This window comes from Conger conger, chromosome 12, assembly GCF_963514075.1.
Source record: "Conger conger chromosome 12, fConCon1.1, whole genome shotgun sequence".
Lineage (NCBI taxonomy): Eukaryota > Metazoa > Chordata > Actinopteri > Anguilliformes > Congridae > Conger > Conger conger.
Window position 1 is genome coordinate 27,705,734 of NC_083771.1, and position 18,894 is coordinate 27,724,627.

Sequence of the window (18,894 nt, forward strand, 5' to 3'; positions counted from 1 at the left end):
ATGCACAAAAGGAGCCTCATCCGTGATCTCAAAGTACCGAATACTGCTGTCTCCCTGGAAACCCACCGAGGACCAGCCAATCAGAATAAAGCACATTCATTTCCTTACAAATCTTCTTAAAAACAGCCCATCAGGAGCGAACCGAAACAAAGGAGACCCTCAAAGTGAGCTCTCACTGGAACGTCCCAAGAGTAACCAGGACAACCGGTGGTGTGTGGGTGCGAGGGGTGTGTGTGAGAGTTCTGGGGGGCTCGAAACGCACTCTCACCTTCCCACACAGGTACACGACGCTCGTGTCAGGGTCGTAGAACGGCAACAGAACTCCGTTACTGGTGTCCATCTCATGAACAGAAATGGGCTCCTCCATGTTTTTCTGCAGGAAGCACAAGCACACACGTGCACATACACGTGCAGTGAGAAGGTGGCAGAACGCATTGCATGGGGCAGTCCTGCAGTATTCAGAAGAATCGTTCACCAATATTTTAACCAATATTCAGTAGAAAATAGTTTATTCATATTTTGTTTTGGTAAATAATATTTCACAGAACAATTTCAGGGCGTTAGTTGTGTGTAAGGCATAGGGCAGGGGTACTCAAATCTAGACCAGAGTCAAGTGTGTAGGGTATAGTGTGTAGGGTACAGGGATCAGACCAGAGTCAAGTGTGAAGGGGGTAAGGTGACTTACAGGGTCCCAGAGGGCCAGCTGACGCTCACTCATGCGGCTGAAGCCAGTGGTGAAGACGTTTCCATCTGCCAGGAAGATTGCTCTCATTGGCCTCGCCCCTTCATGAGCTTTGTCCTTCTCCTGCATCACAAACATTAAACACACATTACACACATGGACGCATGCATGCGCACGCACACGCACGCACACACACACACACACAGACTAGGGGTGTGAACGGTTGAATGGTTAACCGAAACTGATTTGTAAACGGTTACGAAGAATTAATAACCGATATATTTTCTGGATGTGAAATTGTAAGCTCAAAATAAATGTACGTTCATCACCAGGCGGTTCGAAACTAGCAATCGACAAGCTTCAGTATTTCGAGTAAGCAATTGGCCATTTCAGGGGATTTAAAATGCAAAAAAGGAATTGAATGCTACAAAGTTATCAAATAATTTCTGTAGCTGTTGGTTGACTTATGGCTTATCGTAACGTTATATCGTTTCTTAAGGTTCACAGAGCATCCGTGTTTATTCGTTGACACGCGAGTTCAAACTAACGGAAAACTGAACGTAGCTTTCCTCTATGCTGTATCTACATAAAAATAAACAAAGCAATACATAATTGGACAAATGTTGCACAAAATATTACATTCAATCCACAAGCTACAGTCATACAAGCAAGCAATTTGCAGACATTTCAGAGAGTTAAGGATGCAAACACCGCATGGCATTGCATGCTACAGTACTACAGTTGTCAAATAATTTCCGTGTGTTTCAAATCTGTAGTTGTTAGTTCACTTATGGCTTATTCTATGACGTTTCTTCATCCGTGTTTATGACGAGACTTAGCCATAACTTCACTGCTTAGCCAAAGCATTACTGTTTAAACTACACTGGATGGATAGCAGCTACTTCATGAGACTGCGCTTAATCTGACCTGTCTTCTATTGTTCCAGTGACCTTCAGCATTCACGCATTGTACATTGCCTTGGATAAAAGCGTCTACCAAATAAAATGTAATGTAATTGCAGCTTTTCAAGCCATTTAAGTGAAAAGTGTTACATGCGGTACTGACAAAACTTATTCAACCTAAAACATTTTTGAATACTTTTTTTAAATACACTTAAACTTTTAGCGTAGTGGTTAAGGTATATGACTGGGACCCGCAAGGTCGGTGGTCCGATCCCCTGTGTAGCCACAATAAGATCCGCACAGCTGTTGGGCCCTTGAGCAAGGCCCTTAACCCTGCATTGCTCCAGGGGAGGATTGTCTCCTGCTTAGTCTAATGAACTGTACGCTGCTCTGGATAAGAGCGTCTGCCAAATGGCATTAATGTAATACAATGTAAATACAAGTTGTATTTTCGTGTGGAGAGTGGGGTGACTGGCATATATGGAAATGGAAGCCCTTTAAATGTATGTAGTGGAATTAAATGATTTTTTTATTTATGAAACACTTTGCACAGAAGACTGACACCAAGACAAAAAATACAGAAAAAATAAGGGAAATACCACCCATAAGCACCTGAATAGGTATGAACAAAGGTTAGGGTTCATAAACAAGATAAAATGTCTGTGATTGTGTTGGACTGACCGAGCACTGTGCCACACATACTATACATAAACACAGGAACATTATGCACACACAACGTTCACATAGACATTATACAGCACACACACACACACACACACACACACTCAGTTCACACAGACACTATACAGCACACACACACCGTTCACACAGACATTATACAGCATACACCGTTCACACAGACATTATACAGCCCACACACACACCATTCACAGACATTATACAGCACACACACCGTTCACACAGACATTATACAGCACACACACACACACCATTCACACAGACATTATACAGCACACACAACGTTCACACAGACATTATACAGCACACACCGTTCACACAGACATTATACAGCACACACAACGTTCACACAGACATTATACAGCACACACAACGTTCACACAGACATTATACAGCACACACCGTTCACACAGACATTATACAGCACACACACCGTTCACACAGACATTATACAGGACACACACACCGTTCACACAGACATTATACCGCACACACACACACACCGTTCACACAGTACTGGGGGGGTCTCGGCAGCACTCACCGCGATGACGCGCTCTTTGCGCGGGTCGATGATGCGCACTCTCTTGTCCTTGGAGGCAGTGCAGATCAGGCTGCCATTGCGGTTCCAGCAGGCGCTGTAGATCAGGTCGGGGTGCAGATCCTCCAGCTGGATCACAGCCTCACCCGTCCCCACGTTCCAGATAATAATCATGTTATCGCAGCCTACACACACACACACACACACACACACACACACACACATAGGGTCATCTGACTTGGGCTTCCAGCAGAGACCGAAGTGTGAGTAGTAACGGTGAGACACACACTGCGTCACCAAGAAATCTTGTGTTGCATTGTGGTGCCACCGTGATGCATCAACCCCTTATTATTATGTAGCCCTCTTAGCTATAGCTACCCTGCTGAAACTATACAAGCGCAGAACTGGGGTACATGTGAAAGCGTTTTATCCAATAAGGGGTTGATACAATACAATGACACCGGAACTGGAAATAGGGTGATGCAAGATTTCTTGGTGAAGCAGTTCTTTTCACAACTTAATTAAGCCTTTAAGGTGTAAAATCACAAATATGTGATGAGAATGTTCTGTACTGAACATTCAAATGCTGATCTAACAATCAATACTGGCAATTGAATGCAATGGATTTCTAAATAACTGTTGAGGTCTGTAAAGGGTCATGAATGAGGACAGAGAGTCAGTCCTCCAGTGCACAGGGGGCGCCACCCACCGGCGCTCAGGAGCACGTTCCGGGCCGTGGGGTGCCACGTGACGATGCCCACTCTCTTGGAGTGTCCCTCTAACACTACTGCTGGCTCCGACAGGGGGTTGGCCAGCCCGTTTTCCGGAATCTGCCACACCTGCCAAAAACAGAGAAACAGTAGTCACAACCACACTTCCCCCCTCACCTCTTCCTGGCAAGAACCATGCCCCTCCCCTGTGTGTGTCAAAAACCACATTGCTGAGGTTCACTCATGCTCATATTTATGACGGTATCTAACCCTGACCGTACCATGACCGTGCAGTCCTCTGACCCGCTGGCGATGACCTGGTCGTTATGCGGACACCAGTCGATATCCAGCACAGGCCCTGTGTGACCGCACACAGTGGGGTAGGCTTTGTCGATGCGACCCGTCTGCAGAAACCAACAACAGCGAACAGCACTGGGATTAGAACACAGAAACAGCACTGGGATTAAAACTCAGAATCGGCACAGGGATTCAACTGCAGAATCTCTACTGGCATTGGAACAGAAACCGCGTAGGGATTACACAACGAGAAACACACACCATTAAGCCAACTGCCCAAAAAGCACATCTGCTAGCGCACACAATCCCAAATGTCTGCCCCCATTAAAGTGCCATTGACCCTCTTATGGAGCAGCGCTAACCTGGCACTGATGTTAAAACTGGGTAACTAGCAGTGTGTCAGGAGTGGCTGCAGACGACCACTCTGAGGAGTGTACATCCTGCAGAAGGTTCTGCGCTTCCTGCTCCTCAAGCACAAGCTCCTGCTTAACCGAACATAACCACATTCTATCCAGTTTTACCGAACATGACCACACTCTATCCAGTTTTAACAGAACATGACCACATTCTATCCTGTTTTAACCAAACATGACCACATTCTATCCAGTTTTAACAGAACACGACCACATTCTATCCAGTTTTAACCGAACATGACCACGTTTCACCAGAAGAGGTGAGGGCGGCCTGCAGCGTAGTGGTTAAGGTACATGAGTGGGACCTGCAAGGTTGGTGGTTTGATCCCCCCGGTGTAGCCACAATGAGATCTGCACCGCTGTGGGGCCCTTGAGCAAGGCCCTTAACCCTGCATTGCTTCTGTTTAGTCTAATCAACTGTAAATCACTTTTGGATAAAAGCGTCAGCCAAATGACATGTAACGTAACTGTACATAGTGTATCAGGTACAGCACAAGAGTCCACAACATCACTATCTGCCATCTCATGGGCAACCCCAGAATCTTTTTGTTTATATTTAAAGGCAGAGTGGACAGTCCACCCTCATATTTCTTTTTTGGCTCATTCAGACAGAGAGAAAGCTGAGAGGGTAACAGAGAGAAGCCATCACAGCTTAGAAAGGTGCCATGGCAACAGGTAATGATGGGGGGGAGGGGCTTGTATATGACCACAGGCTGTGCCGCACGTCTCGCCCCCAACTCCAGCACCTTCTAACCACCCCAGCGCCTGACCCCTGACCTGAGAGGAGCCCCCAGTGTGACCCTGGTGGGCGGGGCTGACCTTCTGCAGGGGCAGGACGAGGAAGGCTCCTCCCCCACTGGCCTCGATGATGAGGGCCACGAATTTGGGGTTGACGGCGCAGAAGGAGCTGTCCCACGTGACCCGCGACACCCTGATGTCGTCGTAGCACTGGTCGTTCTTCACCGCCTGGCCAAACACATGGCGGAACTTGCTCTGCCTCACCACGCGCCGGAACATGTCTGCAGAGGCGAGACGGAGAAGGTTGAGAAAGGAGAGGAAAGAGGAGAGAAGAGTAGCAAAGGAGAGAGAGAGGTTAGAGGTGCAAGATGTTGACTACAGATGCACGCCGACAGCATCCAGCAAAAGGTGCACAGAAAACACTCACTCACCCCCCTCCTTCATACACCCACACACACACATTCTGAGCACACCCTCCTTTGTGACACAGTGACAGAAGCCCCTGAACCATGACCTCTGACCCTATAACCTCCGACCTCACATCACAGCGCATTCCCGCCTTTCTCCTCTGATCACAATGGAGGTGGCAGCATAACGTTTTCCAAGGCTAGCCGTCACAAGCTCTATTCGTGCCATTCAGTTTTTTGCTTTCCTTGCAATACGTTACAGCGGTCACTAGAGGGTACACACAGTAGGGATGAGCAGTCAAAAATGAATGGGACCCAAAGGGGCACACGATTAGAAATCACTATAATAATTGTGGTGCACCAGGGCTAGTCACCTCATTCTGAATTTACTGTTCTATGGAGGATTATTCAAACCAGAATTAAAATTGAATGGAAAAAAAATAAGTATGCAGGATTTCAAACCGGAATTTTAATTAAAATTGAAAATGGAAAACTTCTCAATTGTCACAAAGTTTAAATGTTCATTTTCAGCTGAATAGTCCCATAGACCCCACTACTCTACACAGAACTGGCAAATAGCAAAGGCCCATGCCATATGTACGAAAACATTAATGGTCGAAAGGCAACGTATGGTTAATGCAAAAAATAATATATTGGGTATAAAATAACACACACAAAATGACACCAACAGCTACCGACCTATACATTAGGGACTAAGTAACACCCCACACGCATGTTCATGCAGGAAACCCATATAGTCCTCTTCGAGATACAGGATGGGAACACTGTGTACAGTACAGGCTAGCCCCGCCATCGACCATTGGTACATGACGCTTAAACATAACGAACACACTGAATTAATCAGAAATTAATCAATTCTTTCCAATCATGCCGCAGCCCCGCGTTCCACTAAACAAGAGCAGTCCAAAACAGCCCCGCTGGTCGTCCAAGGGTCATATTGATTCCTACTAGCCTTCATTTCAGCACTGCCAGTGGGCGTGACTTTACGCGGCGATTTACAGTTATAGTGATTCGCATCTAACACATAAGGCAAACTCATCATGTTTTACGAACCGTGAACCGTCTATTTATGCACCTCATTTGGTCGGAGTCAATTTCGTCAACCACTGGAAGCTGGTTATGGCGTCATCAACCCAATTAATACATAGTCTGCGAAAAACACGTGAACCAAATGTCGAAATGTCGAACATTTTTTACTGCCACTTGTAACCGCGAACGCTAATTGGTTCAGTGACGACAATACGTTGGCTCTGGCCAAATAGCGAACAATGAATGATTACTGATCGCCTGTGCTATTCAAGTGCAGATAATAAAATTAGGAAGACCGCTACTTCCAGATGCTACCGCTAGTATAGCTAAGTGCTAATAATCAGATGTATCCCAGCGATTGCAGAAACAGAACTAGCAGTATTTCGCCAGATAGTGGTATGGTGAGAGACCAAATCTAGTGCAACTAACAGTAGCCATTGCGAGCACGCTATTTAACGCCGTTTAATGCGCTCTGAAATCTACCCAAAGAATAACGTTCGTCCAGAGCAAAGGCAAATGATGCCATCTCGAGTTTTGGTGGCGAGCAAACAAAGGAGGACACTTTGCAACTAATCTAACGTTAGCTTGCCAGTTTATCGCCCACCCAGTGGACCAACCCAGTGAATAGCTATGAGATTATCAGTCGGTATTTCCCCCCCCCCACAATGGATTTCACTGTTGAGATAAACACATGCTGCTGTGGTTATATATGTATATAGCCAAGTTCTATATTTATATTTCGCTAGCCGAAAATTAAATGGAATGGGTAGTCACGTCAAACTAGCTTACTTAAACTAACAAGCAGGGTGCAGGCTACGAAACCAATTTCATGAAATCAGTAGCAAGCAAGCTGGCTAGAACGTTATGGTTGAACACAGGGAAATCTCTGGCAAGTATATCGGGTTAGCCAGGCTCAGCCAGGGGGCTAACATCGCATGAATCCAGATGTCTAACGTTCTCTAGCCCCTCAGTAACGTTACTTAGTTTCCCTCTGTATCGTCATTCATTCAGTCTGAAAGGGAGTAGCCAAGTCAGCTTATGTTAGCTGGATGGTTACTGTTCTGTTCCAAACGCTTCACACAATAATAACGGTACACGTTGAATCAACGATATTACATTGAAAACGTCTAGTTTTCGATCTAAGATGCAGCGATGCACGGATTACCACATCAATTGAATCTACATTGAGCATCTCTATATTATCCGTTCCCATTTCAAAATATTGAACCAGCCAACTAATGGTCATTTCCAATGATCCCACGTTAATTACTATTCCTTCCTATTAGTCCTTACCTTCTTTGTATTTGTATTAATTAACCCTGGCCAAGTTACAAATTAATAAAAACATTTAACGTTGACACGCTAGTTTGGTAATTCCCTTGTATCCGTTATTCCGTTTGTTAGCTACCACCCTTCCCGATAACCCGTTTCCCTCCCACTCCCCAGGTCCAATGGACCGGAAGCAACGCCCAGTCCCATCCACGCCTCCTGAAAATATTGCCGAATCAAATTCGGAATAATTCTGAGCGACGTTTTAGACAACCATTCACAGCACTAACAAATGACCGAGTTGGAAGATCTGCATAATTATCTGGGCACGGGACACATCCGTCAAGGAACGCGGGTCCAGAAATTGTGTTTTTTTATATATAGGCCTATTAATGGCGCTGATTATTCTAGTCATTATTTAACTAAACAGTAACTGAATAAAAATAGACTAAGATAGATCCAACTGATCTCATTACATACAATATCCAACAGTTCATGAATTGCTACTCTCTTCCTTCAGAAATTAATCTTAATGATTCAACTATTAATCAGAATTTCCACTCCACTGCCTATATAAAATCATCAACGCACTCTAAACATATTCACAGACGTCCATATCACAGTCTTTTAGTACATATTCTGGTCATTATTTATTCATGTTATATAAATATGCTGGCCAGCCATTCTGAAGGAAGCTTCATTAGTCCAAAAATGAGTGGAGTTTAGTGTTGCCAATCACTGACATGTTAAAACCAATCCACAACTTGTCTTGTGCATGTGTGTACACCAGCGCTACTCAACTCCACATCCTGCGGATTGCAGTGTCTGCAGGCATTTGCTTCAACCACTTCAACCATGCGCTACACCACCTGATCTCACAAACTATTTTACCTTCTTGGTTCAGATAATAAGCGAATTAGTAAAATCAGGTGGTGTAGCGAACCAGCAAGCAAAAGCCTAGAGACCCTGCGGCCAGCAGGATACGGAGTTCACTACTGCGGGTCAACACCATCGCTGTTTGTGCGTAAATATTCAACCCCACAGGAGCAGCTGGGAACCCTGCACATAGAAAACATGCAGCATGACAGGGACAGGCAGGAAAGAGAGAGGGTTCATGAGCAGTATAACAATTCAAATAATAAGTAAATATTCATAAAAAGCCTAAGCTGTTTTAGCAAGCTTGTATGGCACATGGCATGTTTGCATAAATCATTTTTTTATCTTTTGTAAAACGGTTTTTCATAGTGTTACACCAACCATATATTTCTCCAAAATCAGTGGTACGCTTGTCCATTTAATGAGGAAGTTGTTTTAATGGTTAAAAATACAAATTATTGTGGCATATTCTAATTCTTGTCTCACAGAAAACGAACAGGAATTGCTGACTGATTTGTCTTTTGCTTGCTTTGCATGTATGGCTCCAGCCCTCAGGTTACATAACACATTCCACAATTAATATGAGGAAAAAGTCAGCAGATGAATCTATTTAGTGCAAGAATGTCATTGAGGATACATGTCCAAAGCTCTGTTCATTGTTCATTTGCAGTAATCTTTGCCATTCACAAAAGCAGCATGATTTTACTGGTACTGTCTCTGGCAAGGCCAATGAAGTCTATCCATCCATACATTATCTTAACCCGCTTATCCTGAACAGGGTCACAGGGGGGCTGGAGCCTATCCCAGCATACATTGGGCGAAAGGGAGGAATACACCCTGGACAGGTCGCCAGTCCATCGCAGGGCACACACATCATTCACTCACACACTCATACCCACGGGCAATTTAGACTCTCCAATCAGCCTAACCTGCATGTCTTTGGACTGTGGGAGGAAACCGGAGTACCCAGAGGAAACCCACACAAACACGGGGAGAACATGCAAACTCCTCACAGAGAGGCCCCGGCCGACGGGGATTCGAACCCAGGACCTCCTTGCTGTGAGGCGGCAGTGCTACCCACTGCACGATCCGTGCCGCCCAATATTACATAAGACCAATCAAACAAAATTATTTATAATACAGAAATGTTGACCTTCTGAAAAGTATGTTCATTCATGCAGTCAATACTTGGTTGGGCAATCATGGGGAAGACTGCTGACTTGACAGAAGACACTCATTGACACCCTCCACAAGGAGGGTAAGCCACAGAAGGTCATTGCTGAAAGGGCTGGCTATTCACTGAGTGCTGTATGAAAGCATATTCATGGAAAGTAGAAATTTTTTGAGATGCATCTGTATAAGAACAGACAGGGTGGATTATGAGAATGGAGAGTTCATAAGAACTCCATTACGAGAATGGAGAGTTCATACGAACTCCATTACGAGAATGGAGAGTTCATAAGAGCAGACTGCACATTTACAGTGTAGCTGTGATGGCAGGTACATGGGGCATACGGCCGCATATCATGCAGAGGGATTCAAATGAGCTGCGATAGCGTTCGCGATGTGTGTGACATTTACACACACTCTCTGGACAGCAGCAGTACAGTCTGAATTTAAGCCTGTCTAAATTATATTACATTAATGGCAGTTGGCAGACGCTCTTATCCAGAGCGACGTACAGTTGATTAGACTAAGCAGGAGACAATCCTCCCCTGGAGAAATGTAGGGTTCAGGGCCTTGCTCAAGGTCCAAAGGCTGTGCGGATATTATTGTGGCTACACCGGGGATCAAACCACCGACCTTGCGGGTCCCAGTCATCCACCTTAATGCTACAGGCTGAGTAAATGAACACATGGCAGTCTAACAGTGGGATCCTGCAGCGGCATAAATAAACAAGGGTCAACTTTACAGTATTGGATTCTAATACTTTGCAAGTCAATTCACTGAAACTTTAATATCGATGTTTATGCAATTATAAGGTATTTCACAAGTTTATCAACTGCTGACTGCTATTCATTTCACTTCATGTGACAGATTAATAACAACTGGTGATCGTGGAAGAACTAGACTGCCTACGTATTTCCTCACACCTTATTGCAAATCGCAGCCCTCCGCCCAGTGATATTCTACACCAGTGGTGTCAAACTCCAGTCCTGGGGGGCCGCTGTGTCTGCTGGTATTTGTGGTTTCCTTTCAATCAGCAGACAATTAAGGCCTTGAGAACAAGGTGTTTGGACTCTTTAGCCAATGAAAGACTTAATTTGTCACTGGCGCTGAAACATACCAAAAACCAGCACACACAACAGCCCTCCAAGACTGGAGTTTGACACCGCTTTTCTACACTGGCAGCCTAAAGTAGTCGTGTTCTTTATGACTGAAGTGTTGCTTATAGGCCAGCTGCATAGCAAGCTACTACCACCAGGCGGTACTGTTTCAATCTTTTTTATTTTATAAAAGTTGTTTCACGTGTTCGGGGTCTGCATGGTTCTTGCACACAATACAAATCTGTGACACTAATTTGCCCTGTGTGTACCACTTCATCAATGTAAAAAAAAAGGTTAGTTTGAGGAAGTACTCTTAAGGACTGTAATAACACCATAACTCTGCCCTTAAGACTACTTGTACTACACATGTAATACAAATGGTCATGACACAGGTAATGTTCCACATAAATTCATTCACACTCAAGTCAAATACATTGCTATAACCCAACACATGTGGCAGTTATACTGACAGTGTACCCATCATTACATCATTCTTTTGCTTCTGTAACTATGGAATACATTTACTGCTCTGTGAACTGAACTCATCGGAATGGACTTACTTTTTTTGGGTGCGGGCTCAGGCAGGTTTTCAGGGACTCGTTTGGGAACATCAAAGGTCTTTTTCATCAGAGCCACCGTCACTGCCTGGCTCCCCTCCATCATTCTGCGCACTGCGCACTGGGACTCCCTGGCTGAGCTCTGGTTCTGGTTCTGATTCTGCTCCTGGATCTGGGAGCGGCCCCTCTCCTGCAGCACTCTCTCCTTTATGAGCTCTGCGATTGGTCTGGGTGGTACCTCTGAGGAGGTCAGCTGGTTCCGGTCCAGAAGCCTGGCCCACATGCTCTCGCCCACCGCTCCACACAGGGGCTCCGGCTCGGCCCTCAAGGGCCACACCTCGGGCTCCGGTTCCTGGTGCTGCTTGCCCAGGGAGAGTGGGTGGGGCTCTGGAGCAGCTGTACCCCGCTCTATTCCCAGCAAGAAGGGGCAAAACTTTGGTTTCTTAGGGACCGGCGGGGGTGGTCCTTTGGGCTTCATGGAGTCCCTCACAGGAGGGGGTGTGTGGAGGTGGGGCTCCTGCTCGGGACGGATGAAGGGGTTCTTGGGTTTCTTGGGGACGGGTGGAGGGGGTCCCTTGGGTTTATTCCTGCTTGGCAGGGGCCCCAGGGCAGAGATATCGCCACAGCCAGCCGTGGTCAACCTCTTTCTCTCCGTGCTTTCAGCACGGGCCTGGTCTCCGTGTTGGTGGAGCTCTGTGTGGGTGCGCTTCGTGTGTAGACGAGGCTCAGAGTAGAGGTAGTCCGCATGCAGGATGGGGTTGAATACGCTCCTCTGTGCTGCACATCCTGGACTTGAAGTGGGGTTTGAGTGGACAGCGGGTGGTGCAGATATTGCGGTAGTGAAGAAAGGATTCTCTCTTTCCACGTGTGTGTGCATGATCTCTTCTCTCCTCCTCAGCAGGGGGGAGGGCATGTCTGGTGGGGGAGAGGGTGCGCTTGGTAGCGGGTAGTGTGTGAAAAGCCAGGGTCTGGCTGGTGCGGGAGAGGATGTGGTCGGCGAAGGCGAGGACATGTTTGGCAGGGGAGAGGATGTGGCTGATTCAGATGTTGGCAGGTTATTCCCCGTTTCTGAGTCTTTGGGAAGGTGTTTGTCTAGAGTCCCAAGGTTTGGAGTCGATACTGGGGTGAGAGTCTCCTCACCTGTGGCTGAGTAGGCTGAATGAGTGACATGTTTCTCCACCACCTCATTGGCCAATGGGAGCTCCCGCAGCATTTCTCTTTGAGTGGGATCGTCCATATCTATCTGCAGTGCGTCTCTGTGCTGTGGTTCTCGTTGATGTGGATGACTGTGCTGTAGACCGTGGTGCTGTAGATCCCTGTGTTGTAGATATCTGTGCTCTAGATCTTGGTGCTGTAGATCCCTGTGTTCTCGATCGCTGTGCTGTAGATTGGTGTAATGTAGATCCCTGTACTGTACATCTCTCGGCTGTGGATTGGTGTAGGGTAAATTGCTGTGCTCTAGATCACTGTGCTGTAGATTTCTGTGCTCTAGATCTTGGTGCAGTAGATCCCTGTGATGTAGATCACTGTTCTGTAGATTTCTGTGCTCTAGATCCTGGTGCAGTAGATCTCTGTGTTGTAGATCTATGTGCTCTAGATCTTGGTGCAGTAGATCCCTGTGATGTAGATCACTGTTCTGTAGATTTCTGTGCTTTGGATCCTGGTGCAATAGATCCCTGTGTTGTAGATCTATGTGCTCTAGATCATGGTGCTGTAGATTCCTCACAGTCTCTCTGTGGGATGGACTCCTTCGTCCAGACCCTGTACCGTCATCTGAATTGGCAGCTGCTCCAGTCCTTGCTCCAGTCATGACCCAAGAAGCCCCTGGTTTAAAAACGTCCCGGCCAGAGAAGCTTTCATCCTGTTTCACTTCCGAAAGGGAGGTGCCCTGATCCCCAGTCTGGACTGCAGCCGGCTCTGGGTCAGAAGGGGCAGCAGAACCCTCGCTGGCTGTTTCAGAAACAGTCCAGATGCCCCTCTCAGAGGGGTGCTGCAGGCTGAGGGAGCCAGGCGTCACCCCCTCCTCCAACGGCGCCCATCTCCCTTCCCCCAGTGCTTTTTTTAACGCTGACGGAATGGGCTGGCAGGGGTAGACTGACCCTTGTTCGGCGCGGGGACCCGGAGGCCAGCCGATGTGAGCTGAGTGGAGGTGCATCTCTTCGCCCTCGTGGCCCGGCGTGAGGAGCAAGCAGACACCATCCGCCTCTTCCTGGCCCCTCCCTCGCTGGGCCATCCCGCCGTAAGCGCTGCAGTCCGTGCTCCTGTCGCAGCGTGAGGCTGTCTGCGCGCTGGACGCTGGGCTTTGGCTATTATGGAGCTGCGCCGTCGTTAGAAGACCCGCCTCCTCCACTTTGGTTGTAGCTCTTGCCCCTCCCTTTGTGACATAGGGGCAGGGGCTCTCTCTGCTCATGTTGCTCTGCCAGACAGGTGCTGTCCTGCTGTCCTGCTCTTTGACCCCGTTGCCCTGGTAACAGTAGTCCTGACACCCGTTGGTTGCCGTGCCGCCGCTGCCGCCTGGTTCCTCCAGGTCCTTGAACTGTCGGCGGGTGTCCTCACTACCCCGCGGTGCCCGGGCGGGGCCGGCCTTCACCCCTTGCCCTGACGCCTTGTCCTGTCTCTGGCCCATTCTCATCTGTACAGCAGAGGTCAGAGGTCAGAGGTCAAAGATCAGCCTTTCTGTAAATTCTGACAAGCTTCCTGTTTGATAAATATCTGATCTCTCTGAAACAACCTTGTTGATCTAACAAAAAACTGCCCTGGTTTTTCTCCCTGGTCTTCTCACTGTCCCCCTCTCTCCTCTCTCTCTCTCGCTCTCTCTCTCTCTCTGTCACTCTCTCTGTGGAATGTTGTTAGAGTCTATAATTAACGTTGAAGGAGGGTGAGTGCTGTGAGTCAGAGGCTGGAAAGGGAAAGGGTGATAAATTATCAGGTAAAAATGGCAGGGTGAGGCAGGGACCTACACACGTACACCCCTTTTGTTTTTTCCCATAAAGGAAGCATAAATGTCTAACCATGTCTGGGAGAGTAGCTCACCTTCTCCTTTAAACTCAGGACCTGTAGCCCACAGTATTCTGAGTGTATTTTGAGGAGACATTCACTGTATATTATTGGGTAATGACTCCAGTAAAGCAGATTAGACACGAGTGTTGAAATCTCTCCGTGGCTGTTTGCGTTTCCTCTCTAGATGCTTCTGTTAGGGACAGAGGCTGAAAATCTTTTATTTAACCAATAATCAAAAGATGAGTCAGACTTTAGACAAGTATTTCCATACATTTCCTGTAAACAAATGTGTCTATTTGCCATTGAAGGTTTCGGATCCGTCTGTCTAAAAAACAAGCCACCACAGCCTGGCAATCTGGCAACCTTAAGCTCTGTTCCCAATTTATGGCTGGCCCATGGGGTAGGGAGGATTTAAGGGGATTTCAGAGGACAAACATGGAGGGCACTGGTGTCCCATGACCTGCTCTTTGGACCGATTATTTGTTTGCTTGTTTTGGTAACAGTGTTGTGTAAGACCTCCATAATAAAACTGGAGTCAGGCAGCTTTTCCTTACTCCGCTTGTCTGTCTGTATCTATCTCTGTCTGTCACTCCATTTGTCCCCCTTTGTCCCTGCGCCACCCCCTTGTCTGTTTGTTTGTCTCTATTTGTGACCTGCTCTATCAAAATCAGTATTTTGAGTTTTAGAAACGACCCGAAAGAGGAGAATTTAAACTTTCTAACGATACCAAAGCTATCTTTCTACCTCAGATATCAAGGGAGTTTTCGCATTTTCAGTTCCACCAAACCATGTTTTGGAGAAAAATGGCTTCAAAGTTTTGTCTCGAGACTTAAAGGCCCGGACACACCAAACCGATGGTCGGCCGTCGGACGTCGGTGGCGCCCTGTCGGCCGAGTCTTTCCGGTGTGTCCCGCACGCCGACACGGCGTGTTTTGGAGGGCTCCGACGCCGATTCATGTTGAATCGGCGTCTGAGCCCCCAGAGCCGTCGATGAGAGAGAGCTCTCTGATTGGCTGTCCAGCTAGCGAATCAGTGCACGAGAAGAGAAACGGAAGCGACGAAAGCAAGCCATTCCAAAGTTACTATCACTACCAGACATAATTTTCGATTAGTATTACTAAATAGCGAGAGAACAAGGAAATTGCTGCAAACTGTTTGTTGTGAGCGAGACAATGGCTGCTTCTAGGTCCTCACGCAGGCGCAGAACGTACGTGCAACTCGGCCGTCGGCGGACCGTCGTTGCGGTGTGTTCGGCACAGCCAACATTAACGACGCATATCGACGCGAGGCGATCTTTGTCGGCGCTCCGCGGCCGACCGTCGGTTTGGTGTGTCCGGGCCTTAAGGGAGACTACCGATACTGGGCTAGAAAAACTCTATACCTATACGCTAGATGCTATACCTTGTCAACTCATGTATAAACCCGTTAAAATATATTTCTATTCTGGACATTTACTCTTGACATTAAGACATACTGACCATGAAAGCAAATGCATGAACATGTAGCCAAAAATTGCACAACTCCGGTGTTACGTTCACTTTGAAATGCGTTTAAAAGATTAAGAAATATATTTGGCATTAAGACATGTAGATTATGAATTATGATTCGGATTACGATAGAGGGGTCACAAATGTTTATGCTTGTCTCTGTTTATAGTTTACTCTATTTCAACCCTTTGAGGAACAGTAAGTCACTGTTCTAGACACGGCGTTCAGCAGTGAATGTTAAAACATCAGCAGTTCAGTTAAGAACATTCTATTCACATATTTCTGATCTTACACCTTGGGGTTAAGTTCCACGCATCTCTTGCTAAGTGATTGACTTCATATTTATGGTCCATTGACATGAAGGGGATACACCACATGACACATCACACAAGTGTTATCATGCGCGTGCACACTCTTGTCCCCACAGTGACAGCACACATTATCCTGATGAGGTACGGGGTGCAAGGTTAAACATGGCTGCCAAGCACTCCCAAACTCAGCACCCTGTTACACACACACACACACACACACACACACACACGCACAGCCAGCTGCTCCCCTCCCCCTGCGTAGAGAGCACAGACATTATCAGCAGCGTGTGACTTTCCCAGGAAGAATCTCGCAACACCACCCCGAGACTCTGTGTACAGCATTCTACTCCAAAGATGTTTGTGTAACTTTTTCCAAATGCAATGGTAAATATAATGATGACAAACACATATGAGATAACCTGTGCCGGCAAAGTTTTACTGGCAGCTTCTGCTCAGGAGTGCCGGGGACCAAATACATACATTGTTTTTTTGCATCTCATTTTCCACATTTTATGTTGAGACTAAAACAGCAGAAAAAGCTTTGTAGTACTATGATGTAGTACTCTTTATCCCTCTTTCTCTCTCCCTCCTTCTCTCCATCCATCCTGGTTGAAGTGTGTGTTTGTGTGTGTGTGTGTGTGTGTTGTCAGGTTCCACCTGATGCAGAAGAGTCTGGTTAACTCACCACCGTCAGTGTGAACTCTGAAGCCTGCCGGCAGCTGTACGCCGGTCACTGGATGCTCTTCTCTGGGTGTTGGTCGTTGGGTGCTGGCCTCTACAGCTCTCTCAGGACAGAACATTGGTCGCACCAGCAGCAGCAGCAGGCTGGCTGTCTCCTCCCACAGCTAATTTCCCTAACACAATGAGGGCCTTTCTCAGGCCAGTGTTTATCATTAGCACCATGGTCTCAGGACAGCGTTTCCATCCCACACAGATAAACAGTCCACCTGTGAGACCAGGGCACACAGCACTCTGAGCTCAGAGCCTGCAGTCCCACAACATCACTCCAAAACACATCTTTCCCTTTCCTCTTCTCATAATTACACTCAATTTCATTCTCTCTCTGATGCTATATTACCCTAGCTCTTGTTCAGAGAGTAACTCTCAGGAGAATAAAGTACCTTGGACAGAGGGATGTTGAAAACAGCCAGAAGAGAGAATGAACATAAGAAATAAATGGATAAAGTAAGAGAGAAAAACTAAGAAGGTTGAGCCTCTCATATGAAGTGTCCCAAATGACACAGAGGAGACACACTTAGTATGCCAGGTCTCCATGGAAATGCTCAAACAAGTTTCATTCTGGGAGCGGGGTAATAAAGCTACAATTAGATCAGATGCCATACAACTGGACTGGCACTCAAACTCGACGTCGCCCTCTCACTTTGCAGACAGCTGCTCTCCTTGCTCTAGCCCTGATGCATCTGCCCATGTGTGGCATGTGCGGCCCAGCCTATTACTGGAATGATGCCATTGCCTCCACCTTTCTTAAATATGTGCGATTCCATTGGCCGATCCTTCCTTGGCTCCGCCCACAGATGCAGGCTGTTTTGCTTGGGCTTGAAGCAGAATCACAAGATACTTATGAAGCAAACAGGAGAGACTGGACATTGTGCAAGCCTGCAGCTGCACAACGCCAGCCCTTCAGCCGTACAAAGTGACACACAACCCCTACAGCCTCCGCAAACACACCGCATCAAACCCCGTCCCCTTACAGTCTGTGTGGACTGCTGAGTCAGTGTTGTTACAGTACTCAAAATGGCCTTTCACAGGCTTTTTTCACCTTTGTAGGGTAGTTTGTAGGGCAGGGATCTGGCCCTTGAATCCAAAATCTGCCATGTTTTTTTTTTCCTCCCAGGTAATGTCTTCACACCTGAGGCCCAGGTAAAGGAAGGTTCTCAGCCCTTTGAGGACTGTGATTTGAGGAACAGGGTTGTCGGGTACATGACATCATGTTTGCTATAACACTGTAATAGTACACTTTTTAAATACTGCATCATTGTATACACACTGCAATATAGTTTATCATGGTATTTATTGTACGGTTGAAATATGTAAAGCCTCTCTGGATAAGGGCAATTACAAATGTAAAGTGTGTTTTTATCTTTATTACAGTTTGGCAGATCTGATATGCCTCTCTCCAATGCTCACTCTTCACTCTTCCTCACTCTATTGCTGTATCTGAGTGAGCGATGAAACAGTCTCTATGCTGTTTATTCTAAAATACTAAAATAATCTACAAAGATCTGTGTTATGGCATCACATATATATGTTCTTGTAGCATAACTGACCTGTTTATAAATGCCTGAGGTGAAGATTTTGTATCCCTGGCGTCCTCGAGAGACTCCACCGTGTGGCCACGATCGGAGCTGCAGTTCTGAGTTTATGGTCCTCTGGATTCCATTTTGCTGAAGTCTTGCGACTTTTAGAACCTGGCCCTGGATTTCAGATGGGGTCATGTGGGAACGGGAAAAAAAATGGGATCAGGAGCATTTCTTATTGGAAAGAAAATGAACCAAATGTCCTTGAAAATGGTATACCACTGACAGCGCAGCATGAGTGTATATTCCAAATGTTATAGTAAATTTGCAGTGCAAGTGTAGGTTTTCAATGTTAGTAGTAAATGTCTGCAGTGTTATTGTATATCAGCAGAGTTCATGTATTCTTGCAGAGTAAGTGTAAATTTGCAGTGCT

The 18,894-nt window shown here is 46.6% G+C and overlaps 1 protein-coding gene across 2 annotated transcripts in view; it reads right to left on the bottom strand.

The window, feature by feature from the left end:
- Positions 1-14,059, bottom strand: part of LOC133142055 (coronin-1C-A-like) — an 18,033-nt gene extending 3,974 nt beyond the window's left edge. The window contains exons 1-8 of one of the 2 annotated variants that reach the window (XM_061262995.1): positions 11,409-14,059; positions 5,061-5,260; positions 3,813-3,935; positions 3,531-3,660; positions 2,825-3,006; positions 686-805; positions 269-373; positions 1-54 (exon numbers count right to left, since the gene is read on the bottom strand). The exon at positions 1-54 is cut by the window's left edge and continues 92 nt beyond it. In XM_061262995.1, coding sequence (XP_061118979.1) covers positions 1-54; positions 269-373; positions 686-805; positions 2,825-3,006; positions 3,531-3,660; positions 3,813-3,935; positions 5,061-5,260; positions 11,409-14,037 — 3,543 coding nt within the window. In that variant the 5' untranslated portion in view covers positions 14,038-14,059. Of the gene's footprint in view, positions 55-268; positions 374-685; positions 806-2,824; positions 3,007-3,530; positions 3,661-3,812; positions 3,936-5,060; positions 5,261-7,729; positions 7,877-11,408 lie in introns of those variants that run through there. The other variant, XM_061262996.1, reaches the window with a different exon arrangement.
- Between the last annotated feature and the right edge of the window lie 4,835 nt (positions 14,060-18,894).